This window comes from Mucor velutinosus (genome assembly GCF_035048745.1).
Source record: "Mucor velutinosus strain NIH1002 chromosome Unknown tig00001540, whole genome shotgun sequence".
Lineage (NCBI taxonomy): Eukaryota > Fungi > Mucoromycota > Mucoromycetes > Mucorales > Mucoraceae > Mucor > Mucor velutinosus.
This window is the reverse complement of record NW_027041893.1, coordinates 64,701-83,834: the sequence shown is the minus strand read 5'-3', so window position 1 is coordinate 83,834 and position 19,134 is coordinate 64,701. Positions and strand designations below refer to the sequence as shown.

Here is a 19,134-nt window from a genome sequence, read left to right as displayed (position 1 = left end):
AAAACTGTAAAACTTCGCATGAGCAACTTTTTGTTGAATTATGACAATACAAAGTATTTTTTTTTGAATGCCTTGTATTAATAGATCATGATGTTGAAATTCATTCTGTCATTTTAGAACGAAACATGATAGGTTTTATTTCCAATTCCGTACTAGTCAACTGTAACAATCCCTGTTTGAAGATGCAAAATATATGCACAGCGATCTTAACTGAAAAAACTCAATATGATTTATCAGAAATAAATTATTTATAAAAAAGAGTATGAAATTAATCAGGTAAAGAATTTCGTTTATTACATTGGAAATAAGAGGGTTTATATACTATTTGAATTGAGGGATTTGATGTGAGGATAAGGTATTAGATGGGTTGATTTGGGTAATAGGATAATAATAGATCCAATCTATTATCCTGAACATGCCATGATATGGATCGTAACTGAATCTTGTTTCATGTCAAAGTTTATGATCTGATGTGATCGGTGCTTGAAATACTTGCTTCTACGCATTTGGAGATCCGGTTTAGAAATGATACATCAAATGTGTTGATATGTGTGATTTAAATCATTAATGTTATTGGCCCATGAAAACACAATTAGCACCTTAGAGAACTGTGAAAGTTTACTATCAATGCCCATCAACTCCTTCTTTAGAGGAAAAATTGAAGAAGACAAGTACACAAAAAGTCTTACCGAGAATTTTACAAGGTATATCCTTAATAACAAAGTCCTCTAAAAAATACATTGTACATTTACAGCTCTATCTGAATACGATTTTTCCAAAAAGAATATCCTGAATTAATTTCAGCAAGAAATCTGATTGTATCACTGTGTATCTTATCTTATGAGAGTAATCCAAGAGAACAAAATGTCAAAACAGCAGCAGGACAACAACATTAAACAAAGTAGTTAATACCAACTATTTTTTTTTGCTTACTGTTGTAAAAAATCCATGCTGATATATGATAATAATATATGAAATCATTGCACCTGATATCTGCCTTGTAATCATTAGCCTGCGCCATTATGAATACGACAGAGTTGTTTTCTGGTGTATCCAGTATAAATAGGCAGAATAATGCCTTCAAGCCGATATCCTGAATTGTAGTATTTACCAAGAGGGGCATGTAGATCATCAGAGAAATACAAAACCATTTGAAAATTTGAATTCTGTACTATGATTTTATTATCGTTAGTTATAGCGAAGGAGCAAGGATGATCAAGTGGAGATGTACCTTCTTGCTATGCACTGAATGTTGTACTGTGATCAGTGTCTCTATCACTGAGCGGACTGAAGCTCAACATAATCCGATGTATCAATAAGCATTCTAGCTGTTTTATACCTGTTGATCGGCAGCATTAGGAGCCCATTAATGTACGTAGTACTAATATGATGCTACTATGCTAATAGCATGGCTGTGATAGTGTGTGTTTGATGTCTTTTTTAATATGGATTGTTATAAAGTGGCGAAGGAAAACGAAACACTACTATTAACGAATTTCATGTGCCACCTGAAAATTAGCTAATTGATCCAAGCGCATTGTCAAGCAGGTCCTCTATCATGCAAGTTGGTTTTCAAACAGTATATGAGGGACAGGTGTCGTTGCTACCTACTATAGCCTTAGTGTCTTTGATCGGGCACAGATATATTGCAAATACTCGGTATCTTACTTTTCACATTTCTTCCTTTTTCTGCTTCCATTATTAAAGGATTTATTGCACACCAATAAGTCTGCCAGCAAGAGGCATGCTATTTCGATGTTGATTAAAGCAAGCATCAAAATATAGGTACATCGTACAGTGACTCATTTGTCAGGTTGAAAGGTAAGATGAAGCAGGCAACTTAGCACCAAGCATAATGGGGCTAGTGGAACCCAAGAGAAACAAGTCTTTCTCGATCCAGATGAGCCACCAAGGTGTGCGTGGACTTCCTTGACTCGAGCTCTGTATGCTTGGCAGCAGAGAAAAAATGGTATGGTAAGGCTTCTGTTGCTTCTGCTTGACTTGTCATGGCATTGCTTGTATGTTTTGAATAAGTCTGGCAGTCGGATGGTTTGCGCTTTGTTTGTGAGGTTGGGCAAAGGTAAGATAGTTGCGAGTTTTGCCACTGGCATTATTAACAGTAAAAACAACAGCAAAACAGCTGCTTGTAAGTTCAGTTACACTGTAGAAAAAGATAATGACTTAGGCAAAGGCAGCAGAATAGAATGAGTGTTCAGCTGGATCTTAGAGAGTGATAGGCGTGATGACAATCAGACATAATGATGATCTGATCCATGTAGGTGGAATACGTTCAGCTTATAGCATTCAACTACAGTTAAAAGCACTTTACAGTAAATAACATGGCCATGTCATGTTAGATTTCACATTCAAGCTAGAGTCATACGCTTAAGCATCAAATCGTACACAACTAGCAAACTTATGCTGAAATCAGGGATCGCTTAGGCTTAAACCGGAGCCCTAATAAGTGACCTTTCACATTTAGACACACAATTCAATTGTGGCACACTTGGCTATTCCTCTTTTTTTCTCAACCAACACGACAAAATCATCATGGTCAACCTTTCTCTGTATTCTATCAAGGCTGTCATCTTGCTTGATGCCGAGGGAAATCGCGTATTAGCCAAATACTATGGTGGAGAGAACACTACATTGAAGCAGCAAAAGCAGTTTGAAAAGGGCTTATTTGATAAAACGAAGCGTGCTCAAGGTGAGTCAGCAGTGTGGATGTTTGTGAATCGTATGCGCTCAATACTGATGTATGGAAACATGTTTGCACCATAGGCGAGGTTATTTTATACGACAACCAAGTAGTACTATATCGCTCAAATATCGACATTTTCTTTTACGTTGTTGGTTCTATGGAGGAGAATGAGCTGATTCTATTGAGCATGTTGAATGCTTTCTATGACGCCGTTTCTACTTTACTCAGGTACAGTATCCAGAGAGAGAAGAACAAAGGGGGACAACCAAAATGAAAGAAAGAATAAGCGCTGATGGCATAATGTAGATATCAAGTTGAAAAGCGCTCTATTATGGATAATTTGGATTTAGTCATCCTTTGTCTTGATGAGACAGTTGATGGAGGGTAAGTTTGTGTGAACTAAGAGAGAGTGAGAGAGAGAGAGAGATGGATGTATATAGTTAATGCTTATTGTGTAGCATTATACTGGAAACCGATTCAAATGCAATTGTCAGTCGAGTATCTAAACCTCGCATGGACATGGTTGACATTCCCTTTTCCGAACAAACTTTGATGCAAGCTTATCAAACCGCCAAAGACAAATTTGCCAATCAATTATTAAGATAAACCGCTTCTGAATTATGCCCTCTGTTCTACTTTAATCATAAATCCATCATTTTCTTTTTTACTAACATATAAAAAAAAAGGGAACTCCTTAAAAAAACAAAAATTCATGTATAATTCCTTTTTCAAAGAATTGCCGTTTGTATATTTGTTTAGATTGAGCACTTGCTGAATGGAATTTTCAGAAATAATCAAGGTGATTTGATATGCAAAAAGCTTAATAGTGTTATACAAGAAGCAGGGAGTTTCTGTTGACAGCCAGCGCCTAGCTAGAAGATAGGGGTTCGATTTTATAGTTTCTTCCATTGAACAGGAAAGAAAGCCAAAGAAGATGAACAAACAAAACGGGTGGCGATATGGTCATGACGAAATGAAGTCTATAGCCCCTATTGAAACTGTACAGTCTTGTATTTCCCTCCTTTTTTTTTCATTATGTGTATATTGCAATATATTAAATTACATTGCAAATGTCTATGTTTTACTGCTCTTCTTGATTTGATTGTTGATTTGGTACGGCATTTCTTTGTTGTTTTTTACTGATATCACAGCACAGCAACCTGAAGCTACTCGCAGCCAGCACGACACAAGTAATCGACAGCGACGACGACGACGACGACAACAACAACAACAACAACAACAATAACAAATGCTGCATACAATTGCAGGTTTGCTACGCCAAAAAGGTGACTTTATCACCCTCAAATCAAGGGGGTTCTTCTCGAGTTATTTCTTTGCTCTCATAACAGTGTTGTTTGTTTTACTTTGACCCTGATAAACACTACCATTTCAGCATCAGAGAATCTCTCTCTCTCTGCAGAAACTATCGAGGTACCCACTCATTCTGCTTCCCCTAATATAAATACTGTTTTAATCGTAATCTCATCCTCTCCTATTTTTTCGTTCGGCTTGATCCATTTCACTCTTTGTTGACGTCTTTTTATAACTTTTATATGTATTTCCAGGGAACACATTTTAGGGGAAAAGCTTAATATGTCATGATTCCCGGGCATAAAGAATTTTAGTCATGGAAACCTACTTGGTTCTATATTGCTATTGCAATTTATTAGGCTGAAGAATTAACTGTTTGAAGCATTATTATATGTAAAATCTTGTGGATAGTAAAATCATATTTCTATAATTGAAATCCTTTGTGTTCCATTTGATGGATGTTGTTGATGTCCCTTAAGAACAGTAGTGTAGCGGTAATAAGGAAAGCCTTCCCCTTAAAAAAACTAATTATAAAAGCACACCACTGATCAGATCAATTCCATCTCTCTCTCTCTCTCTTTCTTTCTTTCTTTCAGTCTCTATCAAACCATCAGAATGGAATCTATGTCTTATTCTTCAAATAGCTCTTTTGCCCCTCAATCATACATCCCATTTCCCACCAGCAGCAATCATACTTTGATGGCTCCTTCCCGCTCATTTTCGCCCGAGTTCCACCATGTTGATTCTCCTACCTATAGCTTTGCAAGCAGCAGCAGTGCATCAAGAATTCAAGATGAAAAGTGCTTTCCAATGTATGCTCCATCCATGTACAATACATTGGATAAACAAGAGATTCTTTCACCATTACCAGACTCGTTTTATGATGCTTATCAAGGAGGAGGAGGAATGCCCCTATTAACGCCACCCGCCGACCCATTCTACCCTTCAGCAACACATTCTCAGCAAGATTATAGAGCCCTTTCACTACCACCGCCACCTCCCCCAGTAGACTATCCTATTGACTATTATTTTGATTCAAATGCATCATCTCCAATGCCAATGCAGCCATGTTACACTCCGGGATGTCTATGTCAACTGCCAACACCTCCAGCAACACAATCACCACCACAACCATCCTTTTATAGCATGTCATCTGGTTTCTATGATCCATCACCTTATGCTCGCCACAGCACCAGTGTTACCGGCATCAAGAGACAATATAAATCTAGAAACAGTATTGATTCGACTCTGAGCCACGAGAAATCCGTCAACACACCCAGAAGATACAAATGTACCCTGTGCATCAAGCGATTCACTCGCCCGAGCTCTTTAGCTACTCACATGCATAGCCACACTGGCGAAGTAAGTCTCATCTAGATGCTCATCCTGTATACCAGTTGATGCTGACGGACTCTTTTGTATAGAAACCCTACAAATGTGTAGTTGATGGCTGTGGTCGTCGCTTCTCCGTAGTCAGTAATCTTCGCCGCCATGCCAAAATTCACTCAAGTGCTGCTCCATAAAGGAAGCAGCCCCTCCCTCCCTCCTACCCCTTTGTTCTATTTTTCTTTTATCCCTTTATTTTCTCGGTAGTTCTGGTAATTTGGTAAAGTACGGAAACCGATTGTAATTAAGACAGAGTCCCCTATACATTTATACTTTTCTCTCATCTCCTCCTCCTTCTCCCTTTATGTAATATTCTAACATTAAAATTGCCACCCAATTTATCGACTGGCCTTAGAGTACATGTATTCTTTCGTTTTTTTTTTTTTTTTTTTTTTTTTTTTTTTTTTTTTCTTACATCTCAATAAATATCACAAGTCAAATATCTCTAAATTACCTCTGGCTAATGACATTAACGGAAGAGGAGGTAGGTCTTTCACACGTGATGGGATCAGTGAAAGATTTGGGATATTTCGAATCCACCTTTGTATCACAGATAACTCATTTGCCTTACATGTGCATTCGTATTTGTATATATGTTTTCTTTGTGATAACATGTCAAACTACAGCCGACACAGACAACCTATATAATAGATGCGTTTCTTAAAAAAACCAGAGAGATTCCTCTTCGCAATGGAATTGTCAATCAGCACTCGAACCAAGGGGCGTGTGTATTTATTATAAATATACATCCAGGGGATCATTTAGCTAAATATACGTCTTTCCACCACGTTATTACACACATATTGAATGCAAACAAGTTGTTACTGAAATTGTTGTCAATTATTGATGCTTTCCGATTGGCCTGTTTCAATAGGAACCGTGTATTGCAATATAGCCATCAGAGCAGATGATGATACTATTTCATATATAGTAAAGTAAGGACTCCTGCATTGGACAGCTATACTACAAGAAAAGTCATGAGTATATATATATATAGTGTTGGTTTATACGAACAAATTAATTCTGATACTATATCATCGATGTCTCCTTATAAACAAACAGGTGGAAATGTGACATTTGCATCACTATATCATTATCATCATCAAGATTAAATGATCTGCCGGCTGCAGTTTTTTTTTTGCTGCTTGGTAGACTCGCGTGGCAGAAACATCTAATGTGAGGGGGGGGGGGGAGAGAGATCAAGGACGATGCTTCCAGGCTTTGCGATGCTGGCCCTTTTCATGAGGCAATCTGGCAAACTTGAGCACGCTGTGCTGCTTGATGCCCAATTGACTAACAACAGCATCATCATTGAGCAGCTTTGTGCCTTGAAATTCCAAACAGTGCGATCTCCAAATGTATCTCCAGCTGATCTGTTTACGCATGGATTGCCGATTGACATGTAATTTGATCATACGCTTGATGTCTCGCACTGTGGATGATTGCCGCACAATGATATCTACAACGGATCAAATGTCAAAAACAACAGGCATCTCACATTGAGGCGCTTTTTGGGTTACCAATAGACGGAAGGGGCTGTCGCTCAATGCTGATATTGTAGGCCTGTCCCTTTTCGATGGACAGCAATGCCTCCAATTCTTCCACAGTGGCATATGACGGCACATCAGCTAGTAGCTCATCTTTGCTTAATAGGTTGCGTATCTGGAGCTCCAATTGCTGGATTAAATCTGTGTCTGTATCTGCTTGAATGGAGGACATTTGATGATTGAAGCGAGAAAAAGAATAGCTTGTATGACGCGTGTTTGTAGGCGAGATGAGAGACAAGAGGCGAGAAGGGGGAGCTTGAATGTTGCCAAACTCTCACACAGACTTGATTTCAGCTCGTCTTCTTTTTCTCCTCTTTCTAAATTGCGCAGAGGAGAGTGAGTTGAGAGAGCTTTGCAACAGGAAGAGTGGTTTTTTCTTTTACATATACATATCTCATATATACCACAACTTGTACATACTATTTCCCATATAATGAACACACCCAATAACAACAGCACTAATGGCAACCGCATCATTCCTTTAACTTGTTCTGGACATACACGTCCTGTTGTCGACATTCAATTTTCATCCATCACGCCACAAGGAAAATACTACTTGATATCGGCTTGCAAAGGTAAGTCTATGACTACTGGAAAATATAGACATCTCATGCTTGGACACACTAGATGGCAATCCTATGTTGCGTGAAGGCGTTACAGGCGACTGGATAGGCACATTTCAAGGGCATAAAGGAGCTGTTTGGAGCGCAAGACTTTCTCGAGATGCTGAAAAGGCAGTGACTGGATCAGCCGACTTTAGTGCCAAAGTGTGGAATACGCACAATGGTCAAGAACTGCATTCATTTGTTCACAATCACATTGTCCGTGCTGCTGATTTCAACGAGGACAGTACCAAGATCTTGACGGGTGGCAAGGAGCAGAAGCTGAGAATCTTTGACCTGTATCGACCCGAAGCACCGCCCATGGAGTTGCAAGGCCATGAAGGTATGATTAAGGCAGTTGTATGGGACGAAGCACATCGCCATTCCGTATTGAGCGCTGGCGATGATGCTACTGTCCGTATCTGGGATCTGCGTACCATGCGTCAGAGCGGCACTATCCAATGCGAGGCACCCATCTCTACCATGACATTTGACGGCAGTGGTGAGTATATTGCGTGGGCTGCTGGAAAGACTGCCAACTTCTGGAAGCCTGGATCTAGCTTTGAGGATGTCAAGACCATTGTCACCAAGGAGAAAACGTCCTCTGTCTCTTTGCATCCTGGCCATAAGAAGTTTGTTGCTGGAAGTGATGAGGATCTGTGGGTTCGTATTTACGACTTTGAGTCTGGTGAAGTCTCAGGCAAGTATACCAAGTAATTGATACATGGTTTGTGTGTGTGTGTGTGCTAATGTTGAGATTAGAGGTCTACAAGGGCCATCATGGACCCATTCATACAGTAAGCTACAGCCCTGATGGTGAAATTTATGCAACTGGATCAGAAGATGGCACCATTCGTTTATGGCAGACAGACCCAACAAAATCCTATGGATTGTGGCAAAAATAGCCTTTCTTTCTCTTATTGATCAATAAACAACATACGCTCTATACTGTTCTTGATTTTTTTTTTTTTTTTTACTGCTCTACTATGAAATCACATACAAAGCGTCTCATAACAACTATGCGCACAATTCTATATATATTTAACAGATATACCTCGGGAGTATGATTTTACAAATTTTAATGTGATTATTTTCACATGCACTACGTTTTCACGGATGAAAAAGGGGAAAGGGGAGTATTTCGGGGCAACCCAAGTGAGCCTGTTTCCGGCATTTTCCGACTCATTGACAGTGCAATTCATGTTAAAGAAGTGTAGATCCATTCACACTTTCACAAGCCAACCAACATGTATAAATAAGAGAGTTAGGAAACCTGTGTTTTTGCTTTTCTTTTCAATTTATCTTTTTTTTATCAATTTTATATACAACAATGGTTGCCTCAAGACCCGGATCCCCTTACACTGGCGGTAGACCCTCCAGTGCCAATTCAGTTCACACCAAGGTCGAAGAAGATCTCCACGAATACGCTGGTATTGATTATGACAAGGTAAACACGCATACAACAAGCAAACAAACCAACACCTACAGATATAAACTCGTGCAATTAGGTCACCATCATGCGCAATCCTTCCGTTGCTGTCCTCTACGAGCAAGCATTGACCTATGAGCAAGGTACCGTCATCTCGTCCGCTGGTGCTCTTTGTGCCTATTCTGGTAAGAAAACTGGTCGTTCTCCCAAGGACAAGCGTATTGTCGAGGAAGAGACCTCCAAGAAGGATATCTGGTGGGGTCCTGTCAACACTCCCATCAGCGAAAAGGTCTTCTTGATCAACCGTGAGCGTGCTATCGACTACCTCAACACCCGTCCTCGTTTGTACGTCTTTGATGGTTTTGCCGGTTGGGATCCCAAATACCGTATCAAGGTGCGTGTTGTCGCTTCTCGTGCTTACCACTTGCTGTTCATGCGCAACATGTTGATCCGTCCCACTGAGGAGGAACTCGAGAACTTTGGCACTCCTGATTTCACCATTTTCAATGCTGGCGAGTTCCCCGCCAATCGTTATACTACTGGTATGACATCTACTACCTCTGTTTCCGTCAACTTTAAGCGCGCTGAAATGGTCATTCTTGGTTCTGAATATGCTGGTGAAATGAAGAAGGGTGTAAGTAGTCATCTTGAAATGTGGGGTAGAAAACTTTAAATTATAGCCGAGATCTAATTTTTGTTTCTTCATTGCTTAGATCTTCACTGTCATGCACTACTTGATGCCCAAGGCTGGTGTCCTTTCTCTTCACTCCTCTGCCAATGAAGGCCCCAACGGTGATGTATCTCTCTTCTTTGGTTTGTCAGGTACTGGTAAGACTACTCTTTCTGCTGATCCCAAGCGTATGTTGATTGGTGATGATGAACACTGTTGGTCTGATAACGGTGTCTTCAACATTGAGGGTGGCTGTTATGCCAAGTGTATTGATTTGTCTGGTGAGAAGGAGCCCGATATTTTCAACGCCATCAAGTTTGGTGCCATTTTGGAGAATGTTGTCTTGGATGAAGAGACCCGTGAAGTTGATTACTCTGACGATTTCTTGACTGAAAACACCCGTTGTGCTTATCCCATCTACCACATTCCCAATGCCAAGTTGCCTTGTATGGGTGGCCACCCCAAGAACATCATCTTGTTGACCTGTGATGCCTTTGGTGTCTTGCCTCCTGTCTCCAAGTTGACTGCCGAGCAAGCCATGTACCACTTCATCAGTGGTTATACTACCAAGGTGCCCGGTACTGAAGACGGTATTGTTGAGCCTCAAGCTACTTTCAGTGCTTGTTTCGGTGCTCCTTTCTTGGTCCTCCATCCTCAACGTTATGCTTCCATGTTGGCTCAAAAGATGTCTGAACACAAGGCTGATGCTTGGTTGATCAACACTGGCTGGATCGGTGGTTCTGCTGCTACTTCCAAGCGTTGTCCTCTCAAGTACACTCGTGCCATTTTGGACGCTATCCACAATGGTGAATTGGCCAAGGCTGAATATGAGGATCTTGAAATCTTCAACTTGCAAATTCCCAAATCTGTCTCCAATGTTCCCTCCGAGCTCTTGAACCCCAAGACTGCCTGGAACGGTACTGCTGAAGAATTTAATACCTCTCTCCGTAATGTTGGACAAATGTTTGTTGACAACTTCAAGACATACGAAGATGAAGCCGCACCTGAGACTTTGGCTGCTGGCCCCAAGCTCTAAAAAAAAAAAATTGTATTATAAATTGAATAAATGATTATCCTGTAGAATTTAATAGAATGTTTGTGTCTTTGTTGGGTGGAATAGCCATGTGTTTAGGAATTAAAAGTTGCGCTTTTTACTTTTTTGTAACAGAAAATTTAAAGCCGATTTATTATTCTTGTCTTTCTTGATGAAAAAACACATGCTTTTGCATGCTGCTATATTTTTCAAGGGGGAGAGGTCAAAAACTCCCTCTTTTTGTTCCCATTTCATTTATGTTTATATTGATGTATCTTGGGGGTCAAAAGGGGGCTTCACTAAAATGATTTACTAGAAATAACACATTGTTTATTATTATTTGTATAGTAAGATAAAAAAAAAAAAAAAAAGAGCAAATTATTGTAGATTTTACAAGTATTAAGTGGTGGTATATAAATCATAAATATGAGCATAGAAAAAAAAAAGAAGGAAAGAAATGCGTAGTGTGTGAATAGATAAAGAATTCTATAATGGCAGTGTGTATATGTTGGGTCTTGTTTGTGTGTACAGTACAAAAATTAGGTAGGTAGATTTATAAGCGCAGTAGGCTTTGGAGAGCACCTAGCTGTCTCTGATCTTCAGAAGAGGGAATCTTCTCCCAAGCAATGTCTTGAGCTGGTAAACCTGTTGTGCAGCTGGTGGCAATCATGGGCGATAAGTTGCTAGAGTAGGGCGATACAGAAGAATACATGGAATGCGGTGATGGTAATACATCAGTCATCATAGCATCGTCATCACATGTGCTTGGAGAGGAGGACGATAAGGAAGGCGGAAGAGATGGAGAAAGAGAGGGAGAATCATAGCTATCATTAGTGGATGAGATGGTGGATAAACAAGGGCTTGATGGTAATGCGGAATCTCTCATGTTGTGGAGTGTAGCCGAGTGGCCACCACTGGTGTCTAGAGGGTTCAATTCAGGATATAGGCCTTTAGGTATGCTGATAGTACTCAAGGCAGGGTCGGTGGTGGGCTGATGCAAGCGTCCAGCCAATACATCAGATTTTGAGTAGTAAGAAATCAAGTGTAGCTTTTGATTTGTGGCAGTGCAAATGGAGAAACTCTGTTTAATGAGGCCATCTGGTTTGTACGAGCAAGCAGCCGATGATTTGGTTGTATTAATGCTGGAAGGACGACGAGGTCTACGCTTTGTATCCAATTCACGATAAGTCAGGAAGCTGCCTAATACACGACTAGGAGACCAGGTGCGACCATCCGTCCAACGACGCATTCCAGCTTCTCTTTCATCCCAAGCAAAAACGGAACCTGATCGAATTTGGATTCTTTCTTTAGAGGATAATCTGCGCTGTACTCTGACCAGTTGATTTCTTCTGCATGCTTCAAATACCATCAAGGCGTCCTGAGGTGTCTTTATGTAGCCAATGTAGGTTTCCATGATGTATATGATAGGGGGGGGGGAGGGGAGAAAAAAAAAAGAAGGAAAATGTATAGAACAAGAAGAAGAAAGGTAAAAAATGGGATGAAGATAAAATCTTTATATACACAAATTTTTTTAAACTTTTTTTATGATCAGCAAATTATGTCATGTAAAAGCGCGAAAAGAATTAAACAGATAATTGTGATGTTTCATGCAAAAATAGAAAGGGGGCCAAAAGAATCTGCATTCTTTGGGGGGTTAGACTAAATTATAAACAGGGAGAAAATTATAAAGGGAGTTTATTTTATGGACCTTTTTAAACCTGGATCGGGAAATATCTCGATTGCCTTTGCTTGATGTCATGACACACAGAGTCATCAGTATTTGTATTACATGTATTTAGAAATTGAAAGAAGAAAAACGCTGCAAGTCTAGACCTTGGCCACTCGTTTCCCTAAATCACGCTACATGTGCTCTCGCTCAATCGATACTAGTAAGCAGAAAGAGCCATCTTGAGAAATGAAACATTGTTGGCCCATCTAGGAATTTAAACCCGCTTAAAATTTAATAGCTCAACAATTCGAAATTCGCAATCATTTCAAATACGGAACCACCCCCCATATTTTTGGCGGGAATTATACAAGAAGACCATATACTCCTTGAATGATTGTAGGACTGAGCTCCCTAAAGTTCTATTTTGTTTTCTCAATTAGACTAATCGCAAGAATAATAATACTGATAAACCTAAATTATGGATAAAGAATGCTTGGTTTCCATATGGTCATTCTCCTTGTGCATGACTATACACAACGGAATGTCCTTAGGGAAGAGATTGAGAGAAACAGAGATGGGGATGGCAAGGCAAGCTTAAATATTACTAATGTCAGAAACTAGTTCTTTTAAGCTTTTCGTTTATCAACAAGCAATGGAATGTCCTGAAGCATCTACTTTGTTTATTTGTGTATTGTATTGATCAAATCACTCACAAGGCACACCTGGATTCAACAGTAAATGTTGAGACTTGAAATTATGACCATCACACACTTGAGAAGGAAGAAAAATGCTTAAATTTTCTTTATCGGTTTTAATATTGTGTGAAAATCACCCTTGCACAAGAAAACCAAAGAATAAAAATATCTGAATAAGAAACCAGCCCAAGCCTTGTATAGTATATTATTAGTCATTCGCCATTTCACAGTTGTACGTTTAAACTATCATTATTCTTCTCTGTCTCTCATTATTCAAGCATTGCATTTGGAACGATGGTTTAATTAATAAGTCCAATTTTACTAATCGGAGCCTTTCTTCTTAGTTTGCTTGTAAAAATACGTTCAAATGGATTATTATTTCAAATGAACCTACATTGATATTGTATATATATATATATATATATAATGTGTGGCCATAGGCTCTGGCCCCTCTCTTTCTCTCGCTGCCTCCTCTTGCACTCCTCTCCACATGTATAGTTTAGAAACTAAAATTTTATTACCAAATCTTCCCATTCAACCGAATTCAGAATGTTTGATCCTAGTAGAGTTTAATTAAAACCCAACTGATACAAGCTCTATAAACAAGAATTGCAAGATCAGAAGTATGGTGTGGCATCAGAATGAGATCATTTGCATACCAACATCCAATGTGTTTGTGACAGGGCCCCAAAATAACCCTGCTCACTCATTTTCGCACTAAAAAGTATAAGCGAATTAAGCTTTTTTTTGTTTCTGTTTCTTTCCATTTGTAGTGTTCAGTACAAAAATGATAACAACTCGGCTCTTGTGTAATGTACTCAATGTTTAAGAAACACCACATGATTCATCAAGAAATGCTGTGCCTGAAAAAAAAAAAAAAAAACTTTATTTTGATCCGGACACATATCTATGAGCATTTTTCTTAAATGAGCCAAATGGATAGACAATACCAATTGGTCCTAAAGACATTATTTCGATTGCCTGCAATCTTCATAAAAAAAAATAAGACGAGAGAAATCAGCCTTGATTGAAAACAAATCCAGGTTTCTTGGTTGCTGAAAAAATGTTCATGAAAAGTTTTGCAAATATAGCTTTTTTTTTTTTAGTCAACATCGTACAACATTAGGTTGGGTCTTCCCTGAAAACCAACCCTATCGTTAACTGTCTATATGAATATCAAGATGCAGCTCATTGTAAAAATCATGAGCTTGAATCTTCTCAAAATCATGACAAGGGCACACCTTTGCTTCGCTATCGTAAAAGATCAGATTAACATGGCTTAATTTTTAATGATGGAAGTTAATATACGTTTTGTTTTTAATCAGAGTTGGAATTAAATCTTGCGACTACAATTATTCCATAGTGTTCTATGATAATTGTAGAAATCTATCGAAATTTTGAAATAAATCAAACTGAATTAGGTTAGAAACTAAATTATATATCGTCTGGATATCAAGAATTTGCGATGCCCAGGGGAAAAGATGCTGCTGATCGAACCAACAGCTATATATTGTTGCCATTCCACTCTTTTGTCTCTCATCCATGGGATAGTGTGAGCATTTTCCAATTTATTTAAATCAAGAATGCGGAAGTTTATGAATTTCATGTCCATGGCGAGTAACTGAGGAATTCTAAATGTATTTAATGAGCAAATGGATTATCTTGAACATTTGTAACTAGTGATCATCAATGCAAGTCCCAAGCACTGCATGGCTTTTGATTTTTTTGATGTAAAGCCGTGATTCGGCTTGACAATGGCTCAAATCTAGATGATTTATTATGAACTTCATACAGGCCTCAAACATGCACCATTTCGAGTAAGATGACAATTTTGCATTTGGCCACAGATTCGCTATTAAACATGCAAATGACAACAATCAAATTTAAAAGTATGAATAATTCTGTAACGGAATGTGTAAAAGATTGTCAGATTAGACTAGTGCTTCTTGGTTATGCAATTTCCCTGTTGAAAACCTCAAAAACATCGTTTACATTCATCAGAAAGGTATTTTGCCAGCTAATTTTTTTTGAATTCAGACGTTTTTTTTATTAGAAATGGCAATCTTTCGGCCTTCTACAAAAAAAAAAAAAAAATCTTTCGGCCTTGAATCGATTCAGTTGATCTATTTTGCAAAATTAGACTATATAAGTCGTAATGATCGTCCCTTACTTTCTAATACATTCTTGGAGTACTTTTCAAAGCGCATCCAATGGTGCTATTTTTGATGATGTTTTGAACAAGATTGCCGAGCAATTTTGGAAAATGTGAAATGACATTTATGACCAAAATGTCGAGGCTTCACATATCGTTGTCTCACAAAAGCGATCTTAGGGGTTGCGTTGGATCCATAGCGACATTTTGATATGATATCATAACATAGTAAAAGGCTTCATTTTGGAGGTTAAAAACGCGATCATTTGATTTTCGATGAAAACCATGAGGTATCCCTCATGGTTTTTGATGGATTTTGGTCGATGTTTTTTTAGGTCCCAAAAAAGTGAAGCAAAAGTGTCAGACAGTTACTATTAGATGAGAGAGATTGCTTGGTGCTATTCTGGCGGTCAAGGACGGCGTATAACACGAAGAAACACAGCCCAAATGCACTCAAATTAAGCATACTTTTGAGTAATAAGCGATAATGCATGTATGGTATCAGCTCGTATATGCAATACTCTCATTGATACAGGTGTGGAGCATTGTGAAAAAGCTAGGTCCACGGGTACAGACTATTCACAGACAGTTCTCAGTGGTGGCAAATCAAAAGAGGAAATTCAATATGATAGCATGGCCAACCGAATTTCCCATCCACATGAATCATATTCAGAAAGTAGCGCTATGGTTTGCATTGATATAGGAGTCACTATTGTTTTACATTTATCTGTGCATTCCATCAAGCAATGAAGCCCTCATTATACATTCTGCCATTTTCTTGTGTTTAATAATTTATATTATTATAAGATTTGAATATATAGTTACAGAGGCCTAGTTTCGCTATTCTTTGGCAGGAGGAGGGGAAGGTGTACTTGCTGCTGCTGCTGCTGCTGCTGCTGCAGTAGGCGTTGTCGTTGTGGGTGTTGTGGTGATGGGTGCGGTAGGTGTGGTTAATTTAGAAGGTGTGAAATCTGGAAGCTCGCTTGCTTTGGCGGCAGAGGATGGCGCAGCGGTCATCTTGTTACTGCTACCATTACTCTTTTCTTTGATCCATTGATACCACTCTTTTTCCGTCTTACCATTGAGAATGGCGATTATCATCACTGACATGTTATCATAACCAAGTCCAGTGGATGTCTGATCATCAGCCAAACAATTGTCCATTATATTCTCACAGATAGTGTCGAGCGTCTTGTCTTGCGCAATGCCGGAACGAACAAAGTCAACAACTTCTTGGTTAGACATGCAATCCCAAATACCTACAGTCAGCTTGTATCAGTTAAAGCACTCGAGTACGTATCATCGTTCTTCTTACCATCGCAAGCCAACACAAAAAATTCGTCGTCCTTTGTAATTTTATGATCAATGATGTCGGGATTACCTAAAATTCAACCATCAGATGTGTGCATCTTGATGCGTTTGACCAACTTACATGTTACTACTTGCTCCTCTGGAGAAAGTGCCTCATTCTGCTTGAACTCAAAATCGCCAATAGCACGGGATAAAGCCAAGTTGCCTATGGACATGAATAAGGCTTAGTTTACACACTTGGACTATCCACTGTCCGCATACCATTAACGCGACCAAACTCAACAAAACCACCTGCTTTGATGATTCTTTCCATCTCTGCCTCATCAGTAGGCTTGTGATCATATGACAATGGCTTCATCTTGCCGTTGATACTAATTACACCTCGAGAATCACCAGCATTGGCCTATAATACAAACCATGTCAATAAGTTAACATAAGATGAAGATGAAAGGGGCTGTTACTAACGACAAAGATGTGATTATCATCAGTAAGAAGAGCGACTACAGCTGTGCATCCTGAGGGGTCATAAGCAAAGTTGTTATCTGCAAAAACACCAGAAATAAGCATTTGTAATACAAAGAAACTTTAAGCAGCTGTTACCATTGATCAAACTCGAATCCAATTCCAAAAATGCGTCCTTTAGAGCTTCAGGGTATTGCTTCTTTTCAAAATGTTTGCTCTCAAGGACCTTTTTGTACAATGTTTGTCCGGTGTATTGTGCAATAGTCGAACCTTATTTGTATGAAACCCTTTATAATGAGCAACTTGATATCACGTTTTATCTGTTTTCATAAAACCACAAACCTCCATGACCATCAAACACGCCAAAGAAACTAGCATTGGTATCTCCAAGCTTCAAAAGGGTAGTGTGAGCATCTTCCATGGCTACATTATAGTTTGTTAGCCGAGTGTCGTCATGCATCGATCACAACTTACTCAATCTCCAGCCTTGCATATGAGAACAACCGTAAAAGTACTTGCTGTTCACTTCTTGAGTGGTCGTTTTCTCAGTGATAGGCTCGGATAGTGTTTGTCCCATGATCTAACCACAATAATTACTATAACATGCCTCAAAAGACGGTAGGGAACATTATTAGAAAACTTACAAAAAGTGTATATATGTGTGTAAAAGAAAAAGGAGAGAGTAATTGGGGATGCGTGTCCCCAATGCCTACGCACAAACATACATCACAATGAAAAGAGGCGGGCAGCAAAGACGAAATCGTGACTCACACACGTGAGATGCGAGACATCCTCTCATTTCCAAGCAAAAGTCTATTCATTGATCGCCTGTTTTTGGGCCCTCTGTCGGTATTCGTCATAGTGACAAGCTAGACTTTTTGATCTAGACTTTTTAACTAAATCTTCTTGACCTGTTGGAGCAAATGGCCCTGATATTGTCCTTGGCCAAGTAGTCATTTGATGGATCTGCTTCCATGTATTCTCATGAAACGATATTCCTGAATCTGATCAAGGGGGGAGGGGGAGACGAGGTGCTCATTGATTTTGATCAGGCGATGGCTTTACCTCATACGAGTGTTTATGCTTCGGATGGCTCTCTATCTTCGCTTCGCTTTGGTGAGAACCAACCTGCGCAACAACAGCTCGCGCTGCTGATTTCCCTTGCGTATCTTATCAAAATACTGCTACTTTCATGTTGACCCTCTACTTACACATAAAAACTCTTTATATTATCTGTGGCTCTGATTCTTATGTGATGCTCTACATCCATATACACGTAGCTACTTCATATACGGGCAAGTATCATACAGATATTACCCGTTTTAGTCAAGAGTGCGTCTAATAGAGCAAAATCTGAGTGCATTTGAGCTGCGTTTTCTCGCGTTCAAGGCCGTTTTAGACCGTCAGAATAGCACCAAACTGTTGCTCTCATCTGACAGTTTCTTTCTGACACCTTTGCTCAACTTTTTGAAGACCTAAAAAACATGGTGAAAAACCGATCAAAAAGCAGGAGATACCCCTCATGGTTTTCATCGAAAATCAAACGATCGCATTTTTCATCTTGATAACCAAGACTTTTACTATGGTATATCTTGAATCAAAATGTTTCTATCGATTTAACGTAACCCCTAAAATCATCTTTGTGGGACTTTGATATGGAAAATCTGGACTTTTTGGGCAGAAACCTCTTTTTATATTTCAATAAATTGCTCAATAAGTTTATTCAAAACATATATCTTACTTGGTACCATTGGATGCGCCTTGAAAAGCACTCCAAGAAAGCTTAAAGAAGCATGCGATGAGCACATCATGTTTTACTTAGTCGAATCTGCTGAAACTGATCAATCCAGTCGAATATCTTCAAGATTTGTTCAATCTAGAACAGACCATGGGTCTGGACTTGAATTAAATTTGGCTGGTGGAGCCGGCTGGCAAACTCAATGCCCTTTTCATTATGAAGGCAATACAGTAATCGATGCTTTTAAAGCGTATAGAAAGTAGGCGGAAAGTCATAGTACTTTCGTTCATCATGCTATTTTCTTGCATTTTATATTTAAAAACGTTAGTTTGGACATTGACGATTCATGGGCTGCATAACATGTCTACAGTAAGAAGGGGAATATGGATCATAAACAACATTTCTCTCAATCGCAACCATTGACTAAA

General features: G+C 39.1%; 7 protein-coding genes across 7 annotated transcripts; 4 read left to right on the top strand and 3 right to left on the bottom strand.

Annotated features, from left to right (window-relative positions):
* Positions 1 to 2,550: 2,550 nt before the first annotated feature.
* ATC70_004144 (uncharacterized protein) lies at positions 2,551 to 3,307 on the top strand (the record flags this gene model as incomplete). The annotated part of the gene is made up of 4 exons (XM_064823456.1): positions 2,551 to 2,707; positions 2,782 to 2,929; positions 3,008 to 3,085; positions 3,160 to 3,307. The coding sequence occupies 4 exons, from the start codon at positions 2,551 to 2,553 to the stop codon at positions 3,305 to 3,307; spliced, it is 531 nt and encodes a 176-aa protein (XP_064688281.1).
* Positions 3,308 to 4,627: 1,320 nt separating this feature from the next.
* On the top strand, positions 4,628 to 5,535 carry ATC70_004143 (uncharacterized protein; the record flags this gene model as incomplete). The annotated part of the gene is made up of 2 exons (XM_064823455.1): positions 4,628 to 5,374; positions 5,437 to 5,535. 2 exons carry the CDS (start codon positions 4,628 to 4,630, stop codon positions 5,533 to 5,535), a joined length of 846 nt encoding a protein of 281 aa, XP_064688280.1.
* Positions 5,536 to 6,597: 1,062 nt separating this feature from the next.
* On the bottom strand, positions 6,598 to 7,117 carry GPA1_1 (guanine nucleotide-binding protein subunit alpha; the record flags this gene model as incomplete). The annotated part of the gene is made up of 2 exons (XM_064823454.1): positions 6,598 to 6,857; positions 6,919 to 7,117. 2 exons carry the CDS (start codon positions 7,115 to 7,117, stop codon positions 6,598 to 6,600), a joined length of 459 nt encoding a protein of 152 aa, XP_064688279.1.
* A 261-nt stretch (positions 7,118 to 7,378) lies between these two features.
* Positions 7,379 to 8,452, top strand: RAD18 (E3 ubiquitin-protein ligase rad18; the record flags this gene model as incomplete). Its single annotated transcript, XM_064823453.1, has 3 exons — positions 7,379 to 7,520; positions 7,573 to 8,247; positions 8,310 to 8,452. The coding sequence occupies 3 exons, from the start codon at positions 7,379 to 7,381 to the stop codon at positions 8,450 to 8,452; spliced, it is 960 nt and encodes a 319-aa protein (XP_064688278.1).
* Positions 8,453 to 8,877: 425 nt separating this feature from the next.
* On the top strand, positions 8,878 to 10,682 carry ATC70_004140 (uncharacterized protein; the record flags this gene model as incomplete). Its single annotated transcript, XM_064823452.1, has 3 exons — positions 8,878 to 8,994; positions 9,056 to 9,610; positions 9,690 to 10,682. 3 exons carry the CDS (start codon positions 8,878 to 8,880, stop codon positions 10,680 to 10,682), a joined length of 1,665 nt encoding a protein of 554 aa, XP_064688277.1.
* A 550-nt stretch (positions 10,683 to 11,232) lies between these two features.
* On the bottom strand, positions 11,233 to 12,093 carry ATC70_004139 (uncharacterized protein; the record flags this gene model as incomplete). The annotated part of the gene is made up of 1 exon (XM_064823451.1): positions 11,233 to 12,093. The coding sequence occupies one exon, from the start codon at positions 12,091 to 12,093 to the stop codon at positions 11,233 to 11,235; it is 861 nt and encodes a 286-aa protein (XP_064688276.1).
* A 3,942-nt stretch (positions 12,094 to 16,035) lies between these two features.
* On the bottom strand, positions 16,036 to 17,545 carry ATC70_004138 (uncharacterized protein; the record flags this gene model as incomplete). Its single annotated transcript, XM_064823450.1, has 8 exons — positions 16,036 to 16,454; positions 16,511 to 16,576; positions 16,628 to 16,711; positions 16,768 to 16,909; positions 16,972 to 17,048; positions 17,107 to 17,238; positions 17,311 to 17,391; positions 17,443 to 17,545. 8 exons carry the CDS (start codon positions 17,543 to 17,545, stop codon positions 16,036 to 16,038), a joined length of 1,104 nt encoding a protein of 367 aa, XP_064688275.1.
* Positions 17,546 to 19,134: the final 1,589 nt, after the last annotated feature.